Source organism: Vanellus vanellus (genome assembly GCF_965231255.1).
Source record: "Vanellus vanellus genome assembly, chromosome: 1".
Taxonomy (NCBI): Eukaryota; Metazoa; Chordata; class Aves; order Charadriiformes; family Charadriidae; genus Vanellus; species Vanellus vanellus.
In genome coordinates, this window is record NC_138905.1 from 84,506,977 (window position 1) to 84,528,835 (window position 21,859).

At 43.9% G+C, this 21,859-nt stretch overlaps 1 protein-coding gene across 1 annotated transcript; it reads right to left on the bottom strand.

The window, feature by feature from the left end:
* Nucleotides 1-18,356: 18,356 nt before the first annotated feature.
* On the bottom strand, nt 18,357-20,435 carry LOC309685972 (potassium voltage-gated channel subfamily A member 1-like; the record flags this gene model as incomplete). Its single annotated transcript, XM_082498479.1, has 1 exon — nt 18,357-20,435. The coding sequence occupies one exon, from the start codon at nt 20,433-20,435 to the stop codon at nt 18,516-18,518; it is 1,920 nt and encodes a 639-aa protein (XP_082354605.1). The 3' UTR covers nt 18,357-18,515.
* Between the last annotated feature and the right edge of the window lie 1,424 nt (nt 20,436-21,859).

Genomic DNA, 21,859 nt, shown 5'->3' on the forward strand with positions numbered 1-21,859 from the left:
AGAGCTATGATATATCTGCATATTGAGTAGCACAGGTCATTCTCAATGCCATCTGTCCTTCATCATGGGTCATAACAAGATACCAATTGCCTTCAACACCTACAGATGACAAAAGGAATTTAGCACCTAAAAAAAATATTGCTCAGCACCTTGTTGAATTGTGCTCTTTGTGTATAGCAAATTATAGAGAACGCACGTCTGTTTTCCAATGACTTTCAGTGTCTTTCCTAACTTCTCAGATGACTTTTAAAAATGGGGATTGTCTACCTAGGGAAAAGCCATGTTTATTCTGGTTAGTCCCTGCACAGTCATTCGCCTTTCAAGGAATAAAGATTAAATTTGTTCTAGTATTCTGAAGTGAACTAAGTTACACGAGTCAGGCATACCTTCCAAATGTGATTGTTGACAGAGGAGTATGCTCCGTTTCAACTCATTGTACTTCAGATCTAGCTTTTTTTTTCATTCCAATTACACTTTGCAAGTGTTCCCATGTAGATGAAGCCTTACAGCTTTAGAAAAACCCTATCTCCAATGTCTGGTCTTTCTCTACAGCAGGAAAATTACTGTAAAATCCTGATTGTAAAGTCTGAAGAGCCATAGTAATGTCCCTGTTACCTACACTGCATTTTCCCCAAACAAATGCAGCTACACCAAAATAGGTCAAAATTCTGCAATAGAAACTGCAAGATGATTCTCAGAACATACATATGTCGTGGTAATGCCCCAAATATATTTCTGTTCCCAAATACCTTATGATTTATCACCTATGGGTATAACAAAAGGTAAGGCTCAACTATTTGGGGATTTGCCTTTTCTTTTTTTTTTTTTTTTTTGGAAAATATGCTTTTGTAAGATATTCCTTGCTTTTAGCCTGTGTGCTTATAGCATTATTTTGAAAAGCCACTAGGCAGATGGTCCCCAAATGTGAGTTAATAACTTGTAGGTAGCTTTTGGGGAAGCTTTTTGAAATCCCTTCATGCAAAATGATTTTGCGAACTGCCCTCATGCCATTCTTTGGCTATTCTAGCAGACTATTTCAAAATGGTCAAGAGAAAATGGCAGATTATGTTCTGTTTGTTTTGCAGCAGACTGTTACATTTATGTTGCAGTGGTAAAAAACTACAAAGGGAAAATAAAGCCCAAGGCTTTTACTGAAGTTTTTTCTAGAACCTGCAAGTCCTCAATGACTACAAGGACAGAAAGTTTGGCCCTCTTTCTACAGAACTTCTTACTATTCAAAATAAGACTGATTTTTGACAGAATAGTATAGGCTGAGCATTCAACAATCATGAGTCAGACTTCACAGCATCATAAGATTAATTTAAAAAACAGATTTCAAATGTGGGGCTCTCCCTGTTTACCTTTGGCTTGTTGGAGATACTGTATTTTTTGCATGGTATAAAGTTAGAAATATTGCTAGTGGCTGATCTGGTGAGCATCTCCCATGCTTTTGAACTGATTTCACAGGAAATCTGTCACTATACTGATGACAAAATGCTGCAGTCTTTCTTAACAATGGCAGCAGATCAAATGCCTTCTAACCCCCACACAGATCTGTTTGTATGTGAACCAATCAAGTTTAACTGCCTTGCCTCCATGGTGATCTGTATGTTTAGAAAAAAGAATAGAAAAGTAGAAAATAGGATATTTTCAGTTGGAAAGGACCTACAATGGTCATCTAGTCCAACTGCCTGACGCCTTCAAGGCTGACCAAAAGTTAAAGCATGTTGTTAAGGGCATTGTCCAAATTCCGCTTAAACACTGACAGGGATGGGACATCGACCACCTCTCTAGGAAGCCTGTTCCAGTGTTTGACCACCTTCTCAGTAAAGAAATGCTTCCTAATGTCTAGTCTGAACCTCCCCTGGTACAGCTTTGAACCATTCCCATGTGTCCTATCACTGGTTCCCAGGCAGAAGAGATTAGCACCTCCCTCTCCACTTCCCCTCCTCAGGAAGCTGTAGAGAACAATGAGGTCATCCCTCAGCCTCCTTCTCACCAAACTAGACAAACATAGAGTCCTCGGCTGCTCCTCATAGGACATGTCTTAGAGCCCTTTCACCAGCTTTGTTGCCATCCTTTGGATGCATTCAAGGACCTTCACATCCTTCTTAAATGATGGGGTCCAGAACTGCATACAGTACTCAAGGTGAGGCCACACCAACACTGAATACAGCAGGATAATCACCTCTTTTGACCAGCTGGTGATGCTGTGTTTGATGCACCCCAGGATGCCGTTTGCCCTCTTGGCTGCCAGGGCACACTGCTGACTCATATTGAGCCTGCTGCCCACCAGCACCCCCAGGTCCCTTTTTGCAGGGCTGCTCCCTAGCCACTCCTCTCCCAATTTATACTTGTGCCCAGTGTTACTCCGTCCTAGATACGGAATCCGGCATTTTGACTTGTTAAATTTCTTCCCATTAATCATAGCCTAATGCTCCAATCTATCTAGATTATTCTGCAAGGCCTGTTGTCCCTCAAGAGAGTCAACAGCACCTCCCAGTTTGGTATCATCATCAAACTTGCTAATGGTGCATTCAACTCCTGCATCCATATCACTGATAAATATAGTGAACAGAACTGGCCCTAAAATCGAATGCTGAAGAAACAGAACTTCAGTCCAAGGTATTTAAAAAATCAGTTAAGAGCTCCAAGTTGATAGCTACACTGAGCTAATTTCTTCCTCAAGTGCAGCAAAACCTCCTACCATAAGGGACCAGGAAATAAGACTTCCTTTGGTATCAGGCCAAAGTTTGGAGGATAAAAAACTAACTCCAAGATGTACTTCCTGCTCAGAAATCACATATTGCTAATACGCATGTATCTATATTTTCTTTTTAAAAACCCCAGCTGCTTCACTGCTCACAGCTCTCACAGAGAGAGACTGAGTGAACCAATACACGAGGGCTATCACTGGGTCTCATCCAGAGAATCAGTGTTGAACACAATATAATAATAAATAAAACATTGCATTGGCTAGACCAGAAGGGTAAAGTATAGTGATCAGAGCAATAAACGTTGCAGATAACACAGAAAAGTGCATGTAACAGCTGTCCTATTAGAGAGCAGTAAATTGACAGTTATTTTGGCTAGGTGTACCTTACAGTTTCATTTTAGTTTATGACTGTAAAACATGTAGGCAAAAAGTGTGACCCCATGGCCCTTAAAATTAAGGTATTAGCCTCCCAATGAGTAAATGTGCCTTCTCTTCTGCAACCCAGCACTGTGTGATCTTGGGAAAGTTGTTTAGATCTCAGTTATGGTTTTCAGGTCTAGTCTTAAGCATGGCATAGTAATATGCTTTGCTTTTCTTCCTGTCCTGTTTCAAATCAGGCTAGAAAGTCCTATAGCAAATGCCACCATTGGGCATAATATGTACGGATAGTTGGTTAGTGAGTAGGGGAGAATCAACTAACTCTTTGCAGCTTGCCTTATGCTAAGAAAAGCAAATGGGAGGAGCTAGTACTCAGCTCCATGAAGTGAAGGACCTGCAGCTGGTACTGCTGCGGTGCAGGGTGGCTAAGGGGCATGCAAGCCAACCTACTTAACACCCAGTCTATTTAAAGTCCAGTAGTAAAGATCCAGTATTCTTGTAAACTCTTCCCTCCCATCCTCCTACCCCTCCAAGATTACCACTGCAATGCAGCAGAAAAGGACATGAGCTTTAATTTCAACTTGTAAAACACCAGGATGGCATGAGATGGACCATGACAAACTTGACCCCAAACTCACTGAAATCGAGGGCTCTCTCTCCCTGCCCCCTCCCACTACAGCAGATTTTATAACAAGTTAGAAGTTTGAAAAATGTTCTGAAAGTACTGGTAGAAGGAAGGTAGGAACTGTCTCAATATGCAAGCCACTATTTGCCTTATTTCTAAGCACAACTCTGCTTCTCACTGATATTCTGTAAGTCACATCTAACCAGTATTAGCTACACTTCAGAGAAGTCTTGTTGATGATAGTGTATTTCATTCACCATGTCTTTCCTGTTTTGATAGAGCAACAATTTAGGAGAGCTAATGCCACAGCTTTTCCCTAAGAGGTGCAGTATGAATTCAGGTCTCTTTCCCCCATGCAGTCAGCTACCTTTACAAAAGTTGTAAAAAAGTTATTTTCTTCAAGGCTGGTGTCCTTTTGCCAAATTTAGTTGAAAATAGCCAACAAGCTCAAAAGTTACTGATGAACAAGAGTGACTAAAAAAACTTTATTTCCCTTGGAAACCACCAAACCCTTCTCCAGAATTAATCCAGTTCAGTTCAACATACTGTTTTCTGTAAAGCTTATATAATCTATTTCTGTGGTGCTCCACGCAGCAGTTACAGAGCAATCCCACCAGCAAATGATGTGTGAAAATAGCTGTATCTAAACTTCCTGTAAGTCCACCACTAAGCCGCAGTGTCCCTGTGTGGGGAGCCATCCACAACAGGAACCAGCCCAGGGAGCCCTGCCAAGGCCAGAATATGCAGTCCATAGTGCACAGGCTGGTGTATGCAGCCCCATCATCTCTCTGCAAAAGAGAGATAGTGTTGGGAGAACAATGGCGAGCAAGACCATGCTGCAAACAAGCATCCTGCCACTCATCAAGGGAGAGCTGAGGGATAGATGCATGCAATTTGGCCACCAAAGCTCCTGTTGACCACTGAACCATGGAGCAACTCAGCAGATTCTGCTTCTCACAGAGGCAAGACACTGCCAGTCAGGAGACTGGGCTCAGCACTGAGCTCAGCTGGAGCTGCAAGGCCCTGCCACTCACTGAGCACTGTTTTGCCTCAGTGAAAAGCACCAGCTCCTGGCTCCAGGCTCCTACTGAGATCCAAACTCAACAGAGCCAGCAACTCAGCAGGAGCTGGCTGTGGCCCTGGATATAGACATAGCCAATGGGTTCTCAGCGAGCACTGATACTGCACCCTTAGAGCACGTCCTGCACCGGTTTAACCCCTGTACGGACCCCTGTTCACTTAGGGTGGTCTGCTTCTCTTCAAGGGAGAGAAGCATTTGACCTGCGCTGTGTGAAAGTCTACTATCTGTTAATGAGACATTTGCTCTGATGAGGCAGTTAAAATGAGCATACTGCAAAGCCTATAAAAATTATTGACATTCATAGCACCATTAATCAGCTGCACTCATCCTCCAAATTCTACCATCTCACTGTAAACTGGAAAGCTGTAGGCTTGATTCACTGCAAATCAGCTCAGCTATATGCTGTTTTGTCCCAGTCACGTCAGCACCAAACTGGAAGGAACAGCCACGGATCAGGCAGATTCGTCTGAGCCACTTTGTTTGTTGTCCTCACAGTTAAACCTTGGAAAATCCATTTTTTGCCAGGATCTTCTGCTGTAGTTGTTCCTCCCTTCGGGAAAGATACTAATTGGCTGTTTATCATCTGGTCAGAAAGGGGAATTGAATATCCCCTGAATGAGTCACAGCCTGCTGGAATTCACTCCTGCCCTCTCCTTAAATTGAGAAGGCACGCATGGCACACACCTGAGTAGAGACACTTCATGAGTAAGGCCTCTTTTCAGTAAAGGTACCTGGCTCATGTTTCCTATTCAACAGAGACTAAAACTTTACAGAATCAGCCGTTGGCAGAACTCCCAGGATATTTTTCCATTCGCACATATTTCTAAAAATGTCAACGCCAGTCTAACCATTCTCATCTGGGAAGCTTGACATCAGATGTACATTAGCCCGGGGAAAAAAAAAAAAATCCAAACTGCAAGCCCCTTCTAAAAAGGAAAACAAATTCAGAGTATGTTACATTGGCTCCTGCCTCTGAGCTCTATGCAAATAACAGGAGGAAATTTTAAAGTGTGATTTTACACCAATAACAATTCAATTAGAAAATCAGATAAGGGAATAGTATGGGTTTCAGGGGTGAGAAATGGACCGTATGTGAGATTCTTATTCAGGCCTGATTCCTGTATGTTTTGGTTCGTTACCCAACAGAAGACAAAAAAAGTCCCAGGCAGGGCCTTAAGACCCATGCTTTCTTTGCAGTCCTGGAATTAAAACCAGACAGCTAAACAGCACTACATTTTACTGAAGGAGAGCTTCCCCAGGGAGGAAGAATTTTGGCTTGAGCATTTTGTTCCAGTCATCAGTCTCTGATTATTTTCTCTTCCAAATTTGGACCCTTCACACACCTTCCCAGAATCACCTGCTTTGCCTGAGAAACTAGTGTAGACTAACAAGACATTCTATGCTGCTGTTTTGCAAGCTGAGTTCAAGCAATAAGCAATACTATTTCCACACTCTCTTCTCCCCACAGCACGGGCCGTCAGCATGCTATCCCTGTAAGAGAGATCTCTATTTAATTCGGTCTGTCAAGACTCAAGGAAAACAAAGGATATGACTGCAGCCCTTGAGTCTATCTGAGTAGGATTCCCGGAATGGAACAGAAGTTGACTTCAGCAGAACTAATCCATAATTACAGAGTAAACAGAGAGCAAGATGTGCTCCGGAAATATTTTAAATATATATTTCACTGTCCATGAATGCTGCAATAATGACTTTACAACTTCTCTCTCTAGGGGAAATTAATAGAAAGGCTCCCTCCCCTTACCAGCTCCAGATATGTTTGGCTTTTGAATTATACTTTCTTGCAAATCTACACGTTTTTTACATGTACATTTTAAGTATGTATCCCATCTCTAAATATTGAGTAATACATAAATATGATAAACGGAATTTTTAACCTTACTCTTTGTTGAAGCATACTTTAAAGACTGATGCCCTGACATAAAAAGTTTCATCAGACTTTCCAGGTGATGGACCTCATCATTCCAGACCCCAAGTTCTTTGCTGTAGCCACCTAAGACATGACCCCTGCACTAAGCTCTCTGCCTATTCATCTGCTGGAGGAAATCACCTCCACAGAAGAAATTCCTCAGCCAGTAAGTTCTATTGTTGAGAACATTTGCCATCATCAAACAGGCCTTCAGTACTCAGAAGTCTTGTCCTGTCCTCCTGAAGGATGACAACCTCTGCCAGAGGAGTGAGACAGAGGAGAAAACTGAGGCATTAGGAGGAGGACCATGTTCAGTGGAAGATCATATGGGATGCTCATGTGTACAAAAACTAAAAAATAGAAGCCCATTGATAGGTTCACCTGTCCTCAGTGGTCCCTTCAGAGGGACTTGCTTCTCACCCCTTTGTTGGGGTTTTTGACTGCATTAACATCTTAAATTATTGCAGTTAGAGCTGTCAAGATCCATGAATTACAGGATCAGAAAATATTTCAAGTGGAAGTTTACTTCCAGACATGTACACTTACTTCTTAGTTCCAGTTCCTGGGAAACACAGCAGAGCAAGTGCTGGCATATAGATTAACCTTGAAGTTACAGAAGAATTCTGGTGGTCATCCACTTCGTGCCCATGCTGGGTCATCTAAGGTTTCTACAGCACTAGAAGCAGTAATTCAGTTACACATGTTTGTATTACTTTTGTTTCCTGCATTACATCTAATACCCCAATGCTTTGTAAGGAAAGCTTGGTGATGCTTTCAGACCAGCCCTTACTTGCATGCATATTTTTCTGAGGCTATCTCAATGGACTTAGAAAAGTCAAAGCCATTTGGAAGCTAACAATGCTAAGAAAGTGCATATTTGTTTTGACCTTTAGTTACTCCCCTTTCATTGCAATTAGTTTAGGACCAAATTATCCTTTTAGCATATGGGCAAAGGGAAGTAAACTTAACCCACAATGTAAACACCATGGACTAGCACAGCCTTGTCCATGTCAGGTACAAGCCAGGCAAACATCTGCAGAAGATCATTTAGGTGAGACTGACCATCTTTTTGGGAAGGAGGCTGGCCTCAGTGAGATCTGTGTCTCATCCTGCCTGAATTTCTTTGCCTGCTGTTAGGAATGTCTTTCCACTCCCTCCCTTGTTTTTTTTTTTTTTTTAATTTCCAGTTATTTTCTAGTGCAGCCTGCTGGATAGCAAAAACAGGGGATGTGTTTGGCCACCAGGGCTCCTAAGCAGAATTACAAGATGAAGCAACTAAAACCCAAGGTTATAGCCTACACTAGGGCTGTGCAAACAGGAAAATCAGTCAGTCAAAAAACAAAGCAACAGTATCCTGCTCTCACTGTCAGATTCATTTGTGCTCCTCCATTTGCACTTAGAAAAGTTGGAGTTTTGTGTGGTGACTTTTAGTATAGTTGCACATAAATGAACTCAGGTGGAAGCAGAATTAGATAAGAACAGATTTGTGCAGAAATAATTGTGCTCAATGAATAGAGACTGATTCTTGTTTAATGTAAGAAAGTACCAATAGGGGGAAAGTGTAAAGCTTGTAAGATACTCCACGAAATTGCCAGAGGGCAAGATGCCATGTGGCATCAAAGCAGGGCATCCTTCTTAGCCCTAAGTGTGAAACTCAGCAATATCTACAATTGAGTTAAAAACAGTTTGAGGGAATGTTGCCAGGCAATTAATCACAAGCCACTATACTGTTAAAGGCTCCTGGTCACACTTGTAAGTCTGTACCAAAGAGCTCTCTCCCAAATATTTCCTAGGCGCAACCTGGGAATCAGCACAAACCAGGAACTGAGGCTATTAGGCAGTCTCCCTCCATCCACCTTGTTTTAGAGGGAGAGTCTAACAGTATGAACACAGGCTGCTACATGCCAATTGACCTCAGTGACAGAGAATGGTCCTGGGCACATTTCATTTTCTAATATAGATAAAGTCAGTATGTCTATGTGAATTCATATCTTCTCCTTAGTGGAATATCCAGCTTCCTTATTAAGAACAGAACCTAACCCATTTTCCACTAGCAAGAAGCAGCGCAAATTCCATTTTGAAATGCACAGTGTTTCCAAGCCTTCTAGAGGGATTTTGCTCTCATGCTCTACACTGAGAGAGAAAAATAATTTCTATGCTCCTCAGCCTCTGCTCCATTATCAGTATGCATCATATCTCCTAGTATTCTTCCAGCACCTGCTTAAGATCGTTTCAATTCAGAATGTCAAGAAGACAGCTAATATTTGAAGAAAAACATTAAAATCCTCCAAAACCCAACCAGCACAAGCTTGTGAACACTCTGTTTTGCAGTCAAATGAATTCTGCTATCCGAGCAAAACTATCAGACCAAGTTAGAAAATTAATTAGCTTCTAATAATAAATTACTTTTTTCCATTGTGTAATAATAATATTTAGCATTGCTGCAATAGTTTACCTGTTGCAACCACTATATGTGAGCAAGCTATGCATACCTGTCAGCACTCCTCTTTGCTTCATGAGTCACAGAGATAAATAGGGCTACTGAGGAACAGATGCTGTTCTCAGCTCCAGAGAAATCCAGATTGAAATGCCTTGGCTACAGAGTTTTTGCCCACAGAGAGATTTGGGCATCTCTAAATATTCAACACACTGGCATCAGAGTCACTAAAGTTAGCATCTTAACCCAAGGAACAGGTTATTTAGAGATACCCTGTGAGAAAAGTGGGGTTTGGGAATATGACCAAAATTTTGCTATTTACTGGGACTTAATCCACCAGGCCTGCAGGAAGATGCCAGTGTCTGCTTGTCGTGGTTTAAGCATTGAGTAGGTATTTTGCCCAGTAGCTGAAATCCAGAAACAACCCTGGGAGTCACCATCCCTTTCTTAGGCAAATACCCTCAGCTATAGACTCTTGCTTTTCCGTCTGCTTCTTATTTGGCTCAAGGAATGTTGTCTCCTTCAAAGCATAGTGGTTAAGCTTTAGCTAGAGAATATTCCTTCCCAGGACAATCTTTGTCACCCTCCAGACTGACCGTTTCTTTCCATCAGTTCTCTTGCACAGCCAGAATTTCTCAGCACGTTAAAGATTATATATTCCTAATTAAAACATTCCTAAAATTAATTGCATAATAATAAAATAATAACAATAACATGTATTTTCACATTAACATTTCTTGTCTTTAAGTAAGCCTTTTAAGCAGCATTGCCTGAAAATTATAGTGTTTTCTGAACTAGGGAACTCATAGAATCTGCTCTGCAAATTCATATTAAAGGCTTCTTTCAATTACACCCCCTCATATTTTCAAATAATTTTGAACAAGACAGAAAAAAAATATAAGGTTACACCGATTAAATAATTCATAATTTTTTCAGCTGCCCCCCCCAACCACATGCATTTCTACTAACAAACAGGGAGGACGGAGAGGAAGAGGAGGTGGAAGAAGTTTTAAATTTGTTGGACTTGCTTGAGAGAATTAAGTATGGTAGAATCTAGCTAATCCCTACTAACTCTGGAGGGAGCAAACAAACCCCTGGTATGGATTTGGAGATTTTCTGGGGGTATTACTAAGTGCTGGGACACCACCACTGATGTGCAAACATACAAAGGAAGGAATTTTAATGTTACCAACCTCTGGTCCCTGTACACACCTCGGACTCTTAGATAACTGTGCTACCAATCTAGCATATTTAAATTGCACCACTTCCTCCAGTATCTTCACACAAACTGCAACCCTGAATATGAGTATTTATTATACAACTGTATTCTCACGAGAAGAGCTGCAAGGCTTCATTGTACTCCTCACCTACAGGAAACAGACCACACAGAAACCACCACTGCCTGGCCTGGGTTAGAGACGTGATCGGACAGAAGAGACTGTGTATTTCTACATTTATATCCAAACTGGCTTTGTCAGAAAACTGGAGAAGTGTAGAATTACTACTGTCCCGAGAGGGGAATTATTATGGACTTCCATCCAAGATGGCTTCTCCAGCAACACGCTTTCCTGTGTCAATTTTAACACAACCACCTCTACGAACACATCTACCTGAAACTGAAGGAAGGAAGCTGTAGAATGCCCAGCACTGATCACATCTACTACATACAGCAACAGGACAGCTCTGCCACTTACTGCTTTGCAGTAATGACTGCTATCACTATCAAATATACTGCGTGAAAAAAGTGAAGGGAGGAAGTGAGCAGTGTGGCATTAATCCAAATGGTAAGAGCCAGGATAATCCAAGAACAAAATAACTGGAGTTGGAAGAGAACGCAAAAATGCAACTCACTCCTATTTGCAGAAGCAAGTCTTCCAACTTGGATCTGCATCTTCTCAGATAATATCAGTGAAGACTGGGGAACCCTGAGTCAAAGTCATTACTCACGTGAGAAGGACTGCAATGGGTGACATAAACTATAGAGGAGAAAACAACACAGAATGTTTTTTAAAAAATGCAGTTATCCTTAAAAGCTGTTTCCCACAAGACCACAAATGACAGTCTCATGGCACACTGTAGCTGAAACACAGAAATGAGACAGCTCTCTTTTTCGTCTTCTGCATGTCAGACAAGTGTTACAACCTGCACTGATTTCTTTGGAAACATCCTCCTGATGACAGTGAACGTGAGTCAATTACTAATACAAAAGAGAATTTCCAGATTACTTTTGGTAAATTCTAAATTCTGTCTGGAAAATTATTAACTCTGCAGTAAATATGTAGACTATGTTTGCTGGAAAGCCCATGCTCTAATGGAAACAGCTAGGAAGGTTATTAATTTTACTATTAGATCAGGCCATTTCTGGAAATCAGGTCAATTCGCTGAAAATTCAAAGTAACATTGTTCCATTGGAAAGGGTAACCTCATTTTCACGTCACACCAAGTCAAATAAGGAGAAATTCACTAAAACCAAAGAATGTTGCATCTCTTTCAGAACAATGGAAACAAGACTGCAGTCAGAGCCACTGGATTTTAACAGCACTGTTTTGGATTCACCCAGTCATCAATGAGAACAAAATTCAGGTATCTGTCCCTAGCACGAAGTTCTTAAAGAAAGCCCCAAATCTGGCAATGCAAAGCTGGTCCTAAATTGGACTACCTGTTCATTGTGCCCTGGAATGGGATTTTAGAGTGCAGAATGGCAAATGCTTTGCTGAGTCAGATTCATCACATATTGGCAAAAATAGGTGATTACCTTACAGAGGGCAACTGATCTGGAAGTTCAAAGGAAAGTGGCACACAAGCTGGTACAAGCACAGAATCAAGTCCCATGCATTTACAACAGTGGGGAACAAAACAAAGTTAGTCAGTGCTGATACTGTGGTGAGAATCTGGAGTTGTAGTTACTGTGTTCCATCCTTAAGTGATTTCAACAAAGCTATGCTAACTATACAAAGGTTCTTACTTGCAGTACTTATGAAGAGATAAAAGAGCTTTTATTGCATCAACTGGTATTACTGAGAAAAGAAAAAAAATGCTTCCAGGTAAACAAGCCATCTTCAAGGCACTGGTTCACAACAGCTCTGGGTCTGTCTCTTGTTTCGTCTTTTTCAGGTCTGGTAAAAATACAGTACAGATAGCTGGGAATCAAAAAATGCCAAATAAGGAGACTACATTACTAGATTACAGAAGCGAGAAAGTACAGCAATATATATGCTAATTGTATATGCATGCTGTTCTTTTTCTTTAAACAGGTTGATATTTATCTTTGCAACTTCTAATTCCAATTAATTCTTTAGTTATATTGTTATGAGCTTTGCTTTTTACCCATTTCAATTAAAATAAAGCTTCTCATTTCATATAATTTTAATTATCCCATACCCACATTTCCCACAATGTTTAATCATACAAATATGGGGGTTGTACTAGCCAATGGACCCACAGGTAGTTACTGAAGAATTTCTGCATTTATTCATCCTATGAATTGACACACTGACGTCAGACAGCATGACCCAGGTTCACTGAAGAATATCAGTACCCATAGGTTCCAAATTAAGGCAAGAGCAACAGAAATTTAACAAGCTGACAAGGTGAACTGGGAAGCAGTTAAAGTATACAGAAAAAAAAAGTGAAAAAAAAAAACCAAACCCCTTACAAAAGCTACAAATACAGTAAACAGCATGTTCTAAAAATATTTTGTGGTGCTGAATATTATGTAAGCCTTCGCAGAATGATGTTGGAACAATGACTTTGATTTTTTATAGGTTATATTATTATAAAGACCTTTTCTATTTAATTTTCTAAACATTAGTAGCTAAGTTAGCCTACGGAGGGAGGTTAGTGAAACTAATGGTCACACAATGACAGGCTAAAGCTGCACCAAAGGCAGGCAGATGCCGTGATAGCATTCTCTCACTGTTTCCTTGCTGCCCCTCTGTCCTGAACAGGATCAGCCTCGTTATTATCAAGGTCTCTCCAGCACGCTGACTGCCATACAACATACTGATCCCACCACTGGCCAAGTAGCAAGGCCAATGTCTTGATTAGGTCTTTAAAGCTCTCCTTTCATTATTCCCTAAGCGTAGCAGCAATCTGCCTGCAGGCCCTTGTCAAATTTCACCACTGGTCAGGACATCTTGCCAAATGACCTGAAAAAATCTCAGCTGTGTAACTACATTCCTCACTACAGCTAAGTGGCATTGTTGCATGCCACTAAATGGTCTCCCTGTTTTACCTCAGAACGAGCTTCACTGATACATTTCAGAAGAGTAAGGCTTTTTGTGTACATATATACCCTCCATGAGACTGAAAGTGCACTGATAATTCCTTTGTTACCTGATGAGAGGTGAATGGCAGTGCGTGGAGAAGGGAAACTACTTTGCAGCAGCGCTCAGTGTGCTGTGAATCAATAGGCCCCATCCCCACCACCACCAGAACAGTGGTGTTTGCAGCACGAGAGGCCAGGCAACAGCCAGCAGAAGTGCCATTTTCTCCTTACAGAGTCCAAATAAAAAGAGCACACAAAAGAGGGATTTGTTTGTGCTGCTCAAAGCAGCATTAACTATCCCTCTGTGTTCAGTGACCCCACCAGATGGGTCACAGTGCACAGATGCTGGCATACAGCCCTTGCCTGCAGAGCCACCAGGAGCTATGCAAGCGACCAGAAAGGAGACCACAGGGGGAATCTCTCTCCTCGCTTCCCTCCCTCCCTGAGATCTCTCATTTGATATGTCCCAGTTCAGCAAAGCCCACTCATTTTTGTGCCTCTCCTAGCTCTCTTCCCCTTTGAAAGGCTAGGTCTTCCCTTCCACAGTCTTTTCTTTACCATGTTTGTATACAGAAGATCATTGTGCTATTAAAGCACTAGAAGATGAATGGTGTTATATAACTGCTAGTTACTGTTTTATCATTTTTTAGAATGATGGAAAAGTAAATGGAAATGTAGACTCCCCTTGGGGCCAGGCTAAGCAAACTAAACTTATGTTACTGGTGACTCAAAAGAATATTCACTTCAGCATCCCCAAAATGGAAGAATGAAAGGGGAATGCATTTCAGTACGTACTGTCCCGCATAAAATGACAAGCCATTAATAACTATGGCGTATAGGCATGTATGGGGTGAGAAATATTCCATGACGTAGCTCCTAGTCAAAAGAGTTTACAAAAAGTGTTGGTTTGTTGTTTTTTTTTTTTACATTTGCAATGATTTGCTATTCATTAAGCTCTAATATCTTGTGGCTTTTGATATTCTGAATAGGTTTTATTCAGCTTGATTTTCATTCCAGGTCAGCTAACATAAAATCAATAATGGTTTGGACAGACTTCCTTCTTGTAATGAGCCTACAATTGGCATACATGGCCTAAACTCTCCTCCTGTTTCATATTTACAGGAGCTTTCTAGAGTGATCTGGTTCTCTCTTTCTCTCACGTTCTTTTGCAGCAGAAATTTGAATTGGCATCTTATGAGGCTTCTGCACTGTTTGTATCCCAGGCACAGACACATGCTGCCTACTGGACTCAACGAAGCTTCTTGACATCAAAATCAGTTACAGCAAAAGCAGGTTCTCAGTGCTGGAAAGTGCAAATACACTCTCATCCAGGCCAAAGTTGCAATTCTTCATGCAGACCATCTTGGTACTCAGTTTGCAACTGACCGCATCAAGAGAACTGCTCTGATGAGTAGTGGCTGCAGGAATAGGCACTCTTTCTTTAGTAAGAATCTGGTGTTCTGATTACAATGTCCTGCAGCACCACTCGTTTTCAGGCTCACAAACTCTACCACGTACCTAATTATCTGTGCCAAAGTCCAATGGGAACTGATGGCTCTAAGGTTTCAGGAGAGTATATAGTTCATCTTTAAATAACAATCTCAAAGATCAGTGCATCTAAAATACCTGCTGAACAATGCTTTACTTAAGCATGTGCTCAAAGCTGAGCCCATGCTAAGCACTTTGCTGAATTGGGATCTAACCATGTTTCTGGTTGTATTACGCAGTGTCTGGCAGCAACTTCTCTCATTAGAAAGCAAATCCTTTACTGCCTTATAAGCCAAGAGAAATTATGCATCCTTGTAAAGAAGGTGTCAAAGCTGAGTTTGCCTGAGCTGCACTTGACAACTGTTTAGAAAGGCAAAACAAATATTTTCAGCCATATTTTGAGAATAATTGGTTTTCTTTTTATTGGAAAGTTCCGTTGTTTTATTATGGAAGAATGCAGCATGTTCAAACTGAAGGTCAAGGAATGATTTGACAAGCTTGCATAGAACCCCATGCAGTAATCAGGGTATTCTGCTCTCACAGAGCCTGATCTTGATTGGGACAAATTATACTCTCAGTTATAGCAGGGCACATACGCTGTAATCCAGAGCTGGATTTTGCAGTCTGGCTCCAGTGGGAAATTAAAGGCCCCCAGCACCTTGCAAGACCAAGTCCTGTGGTATCTCTGCAAACATGAAGTAGGGTTCAACAAGCAGTCGTGATAACCTAACAGTTCACTGCCATTGAAGGGTGAGGATTTCACTCCTCCCTACTTCTTTACTTCCCTGCACCACTGACCTTCCTCATCCCTTCCTTGCACTGGCTCTGGCATTCACTTGCTTTCCAACTCACTAATTTGACAGAAAAATAGCTAATTTGTTGTTGTTGTTGTTTCTCCACTGGCTTTTCTGCCAGATTAGTGAGCTCAAGCAGCTCCTGGAAAAGAAGGAAGCAGTTGCACGTGTACTTACACAAAGACAGAACCAGTTCAGGGTAAGTAACAAAAGGGCACAAAATGGGAGGAAGAAAACTGAAAAGGAAGGAGGAAGGCAAGGCCTTCCCTTTCCATAAGCAATGGGTTTGATGATCTTGATCCATCAGATCAGCTCAACCCACTCCCCATAGCCCTGATCTGCTTTCAGTTTTACATCAGTGTTACTCCACTAATTGTAGTAATTACTGTTACGTAATTCAGATCATTAATATCCAGAATCCCTGGCCATAAGCAGCGTTCCACTGTTAAACAAGGGACTGTATATACACATTGCCCCTGCTCTGAGGAGCTGACAGTCTAATTCAGCACAATGCGCAACTGGAAGTGTGAACCATGGAAGATAAAAATGGTCAGGAAGGTGGGAGTAGTAATTAGAGGAAGACACAACCAAAATTTGATCCTAGAAGACTCACTGCATTGTTGGGTACTTATTCAGGTGAATCACATGGATTTAATCACTGAAAGTAAATTAAACTATTTGCCTCAGCAAAAAGCTTCACAACAAAGCATCCAACAATGATCTAGATCTCAGTGTGTGCAACAAGCAATTATACCACTTCTTTGTTCCATTTTAGATTGTCTCACCAAAGAGCCAATTCTGCATTTAACCTGGATGCAAAAACTCTCACTAAAGTAAACAGGAGATCTGCCTGTGTCTGGAGCGCAGCTGGACTGGGCACTTTGCCAATTTTCTTGCAGCCAGCATCCTACAGCATCATTCCCCATCTAAATAAACAAGCAAACCAACCAAGAAACCAACATCTAAAATTAATGCAAAAGATCCTGTTCTCTATTTTCAGAATCAACCTCCTTCCCCCTCACCCCTGGGTTTGGGGCTGAGCTCTGTGTGACAGTTCCTTATACCAAACACAAAAAATACTACTTGCTGGGCACTTACCGTGCCTGTTTCACTGAATAGGCAGGAAAAACATAATGCATTTGGCCATTATCATTAAACAGCATGGTAAGGGATGGGTAAGCAGAATTTGTGCCTGGACGAGAGAATGTAAAAGCACTGTTTTGCAAAGCTGATTTAAATTTATCACAGTACATATATCTGAGGTACTTGCATAAATTATAATCCTGATTTGGTATTTATTTAGTTGTATTATAAAATTTGTTAAAAACAAACCTTGAGCGTTGACAATCAAGACTTCTCTTTCTGCTAGTCTTGCTGTGCCACTGTATGTGGTAAAGGCATGAAACATCCTTCAGCAATAATACAGAAGTTTGAGGGGAAAACAAAGATGTCCTTTGCAAATGGTAACACAGCTCTTTGATTTAAAGAAGCAACTTTGTGTCAGTCTTCACTAGTAAGCTGTACAGTGCTGTATTATCACGATGAAGATAGCATGTCATTCGTCTTTCAACATCTTAACTGTAAAATCCACAGCACTGAAAAGGTTTTGTTTGGAAATAAAAGAAAACAGGGATGTGTTTTGATAAAAGGTGATGGTTTCCGAGTCCAAGATATAAGCCACGCAATGGTTATTTAAGTAGCACGGCATGCCATGTTAGACTCTTTAAGTGCCGTCTGTTTCCAGTCTATGACAATTAAAAAGAGTGAACTGTGTACTCAAATGGTATGGATACGTAAAGGTGACTCATACACCTGCCAAAATAATCCGGAGTGTACAATGAAAATAGTTTTGCAGATATTGCACTCATATTCTACTTTCTTGTTATATCGATCAATTCCCTTATGTTTTTGATCTGTTGTGCACTTGGATCAAAACCAGTAACAGCAGACATTTTTTTTCTTTCCGTCTCAAAAATATAACAAAGGTGTAAAACTGTAAAACTGTCAAAAAAAAAAAGCTGCACATACAGTTTTTTGAGCGGGGACAGTAAGCACAGGACTGAATTTAGAAATTCTGAAACAGTAAGGTAATTAATAAAATTATATATAAAGAAGTATATCTACATTATTTAATAATTTAAGGCTCACAAAAAACTAACATATCAATGACAATAAAAGTTTTCTGCTATAGGGTTAAAAGCACCAAATTCACTTCACATACTAGATAACCAGATCTGTACTGATCACAAGTGGAAAACTCTGAAAGTGCTTATCTGCTAATGTTCCCAGTGCTTTGATGATGTCGTATTTCACAGGAATAAGAAATCCCCTTTCAACCATAAATAGAATTATACAGATATAAAATATATCGGAATAATTTCAGTTTGAAACTACAGTAGAAAAAACCTCAACCTCCCTCACCCCCCAATCCATTCATTCTCCACACACACCTCCCCCAACTCTTTAATACTAAACTTTGAGCAACTGAATTGGCTACAAATGACCCACTTAAAACCAACCACCATTTGCTAAAATAAGTTTCTACAAATTAGATTTTGCACTGTCACAATTTACCATCATGGAGCATAGCTTATTCTTAGTCTTATTTTAAAAATAGGTGACCCTTTGTGTCATGGAAAAAGAACATAAAAACACATATTCCTGGAGGACCACTCAGGACAGTGATCAATAAAATACATCCCGATTAAAAAAAATAATTGGTACCAAAAGAATAGTTACAGTAGTAAGTTTCTGACACCAGCAAATCTTTCTGCATCTCTGAACTCTAATTGTCTCCTCTCCTTACAGGTCTGTTTCCCTATTGGTGTCCAGACAGAGAGCATAGAGGGATTTTCTGAGATCTACATTACTTTTCGCTTTGATATTGGTTTTCTCTAAGGAGCTGGTGCCATTGTTGAACCCCTCACTGTTTTCCAAGTGCACAACAGATTTGTTCAGAGAGTTTCTACTGGATCTTCTCTTCACATCTCCCCCTGCTGTGCTGCCCTGAACACTACTATGTTCATCTTTGAGGATAGCTTGCTCTTCATGATCAGTCTCTCGGTGGTAGAAATAATTGAAGTTGGATACAATGACAGGGACAGGCAGGGCGATGGTGAGCACACCTGCGATGGCACACAAGGAACCCACAATCTTGCCCCCCACAGTGACAGGTCGCATATCCCCGTAGCCCACAGTGGTCATGGTTACCACTGCCCACCAGAAAGCATCAGGGATGCTGGAGAAATGAGACTCGGGGTCATCGGCCTCAGCAAAGTAGACAGCACTGGAGAAGAGGATCACCCCAATAAAGAGGAAGAAGATGAGGAGGCCCAGCTCCCTCATGCTGGCTTTCAAAGTCTGTCCCAAGATCTGCAGGCCCTTGGAGTGCCTGGAGAGCTTGAAGATCCTAAAGACTCTGACCAGGCGGATGACTCTGAGGATGGCCAGGGACATGGCCTGCTGCTGGCCCCCGCCCCCATTGCTGCTGCCAGCTCCAGGCTGCTGCTGCTCATGGGCCAGCTCAGTGCCCAGGGTGATGAAGTAGGGGATGATGGCCACGATGTCGATGATGTTCATGATGTTGCGGGAGAACTCGGGCTTGCTAGGGCAGGCGAAGAAGCGGACAAGGAGCTCAAAGGTGAACCAGATCACGCAGGTGGTCTCAATAATGAAGAAGGGGTCAGAGAGGCTACTGGGTGGCTGCATGGGTGGGGAGTCCCCGATTGTGCCATTCAAACCTCCACTTTGTGGGGGCACAGGCACAGGCATCTCCCTCTCATCCCTGAATTCCGGCAAGGTCTCCAGGCAGAAGGTGATGATAGAGATGAGGATGACCAGCACAGAGACGATGGCGATGGCCCGGGCCGAGCTGGAGCTCTCGGGGTACTCAAAGATGAGCCAGACCTGCCGCTGGAACTCATTGCGAGGCAGGGGCTTCTCCTCCTCTTTGATGAAGCCCTCATCCTCCCGGAAGCGCTCCATAGCCTCCTCACCCAGCTGGTAGAAGCGGATCTCGTCGGCGAAGACGTCAATGGAGACATTGACAGGCCGGCGGAGCTTGCCCCCGGACTGGTAGAAGTAGAGGATCCCGTCAAAGCTGGGCCGGTTCCGGTCGAAGAAGTACTCGTTGCGGAGTGGGTCGAAGTAGCGCATGCGCTTATCCGGGTCCCCCAGCAGCGTGTCGGGGAACTGGTTGAGGGTGCCCAGCTGGGTCTCAAAGCGCAGCCCCGAGATGTTGATCAGCACCCGCTGGTGGTGCATGGCACCCCCGTTCGCCGCTGCTGCTGCCTCCTCCTCCTCCTCGCCCGCCGCCGCCATGGCCATGCCCCGGCGGTGCCCCCCTTCCTCCGGGGGGCCCATATCCATGGCCGCACCCGGGCGCGGGGCGCGCGGCGGCGGTTGAGGTGGCAGTTGGGGCGGCGGGGGCGCTCCGCGCGCCGCCGCCGCCTGGCCGTTGGGGCTGCCCGCGCTGCCGCTGCGGCGCCTCCCGCAGCCTCCCCGGGGGGCCGGCGGGGGCCGCTCCCGCTCCTCGTCCGGCGGCGGCGGCGGGGCGCCCTCCTTGCCGTCGCTCAGCCGCGGCGCGGCGGCGGAGCCGGCGATGTGGAGCAAGTCGCCCCGCCGCCGAGCCCGGGCGCTGCCGCCGCCGCCGGCCGCGGCATCTTCGCCGCCCGCGATGGCCGTGGCGCCGCCGTTCTCCAGAGTCACCAGCGCGATCTCCATGGGCAGCGGCGGCAGGAGGCAGACGCGTCTGAGGCGGCGGGCATGCTGCGCTCGCCACCCCGCCGCCGCTGCCGCCGCCGCCGCCGGCCACGTCCGGGCGGGCGCCCTGCTCTCCCTGCCCCTGCCCCTGCCCCTGCCCCTGCCCCTGCCCTTGCCCGCCTCTGCCTCCGCCTCACTCCGCGGCGGCGCGCAGCCGAGCGCGGCCCGGGGGAGCCGCCCGGGGACCCGGATATGAACGAGCGATCATTTTATTATGGTCACTTGACGTCAAAAAGGATCCCTTCTCCCCCGCGCCCACGTGCAGGCAGCGACAGCCTCCCCCACACTCCGGGACACAGCATCCCCACATCCCCCCGCCCCGCCCCGCCCCGCCCCGGAGCAGGGACACGCTCCGGGCAGCGGATCTCACCCGTCGGCAGCGCGACGGCCCCCGGCGGGGCGGCCGCTGCGGATGCCCACGGGTGCCGCCGGACCGCCGCGCCGCGGGGTGGGGGGGGGGGGGGGGGGTGAGCGGGTGGGGGCGTTCGCGGCGGGGGACGCTTGGGGACCGCTCCTGATGAGGGGGAATCAGGGCGCAAGGGGTGGCGGGGGCAGCTGTGCCCGGGGAGGGGGTCAGGGCCGGCCCTCCGCCCGCTCGCCAGCCCCCACGCGGCCGGCCCGCCCCCGCGCTGCCCTCGCCGCCGCGGCGGGGGATTACCGTGCGGCCCCCACGCGTGGATTAATCGCTAAAAGGATTGCGCGCAGGGAGGGCTCTGGCTGTAAACCCCCACTCACCTATAATGAAAATCATAATCGAAAGCCCCGGGGATTCCTGGCGCCTCTTGGCGTGTGCTTGCCCCCCCGCCCCTCCCCCCCCCCCCCCAGCGTACTGAGAACAAAGGAAGGGATTGGGTATTTTTTTTCGCTTTGCTTTGTTCTCCCTCCTCCTTCCCCCAGCTTATCACGGAATTGGTGCAGCTCCAAAAGGTGCTTCCGAAGCCAGCGGACAACAACATTTCTATCAGGCTATCTTCATGTTGGCATTTGCAAACAGCGACCCTTCTTTCCCTTTGACGCATTCTTAACCCCACATCCAAGGCTAATACATTTCAGTAGATGCACGTTTTATTAGAGAAAAGGAATCGAAGCAGCTTTACACAATTACTTCAATTACAGTCCAGTAATACAATCAATGCTAAGATTGTATTTTCTATATTCAAACCATGAACTGACCTATTCTATCCAAGGTCTACAGTGGAATATACTAATCATGTATACAAATATTTTAGGATTAAAACCTATGTATATATAACACTCCACTCTTGAGTTTCTGGGTTTCTAACAAAATCAAGTATAGAAAATATTAAATTAAGTGAAAAAACATTTTGCTTTCCAGTTTGCATCACTGCAGTGATGTTTTTACTGCATCCTTGTGGTAGTACTCA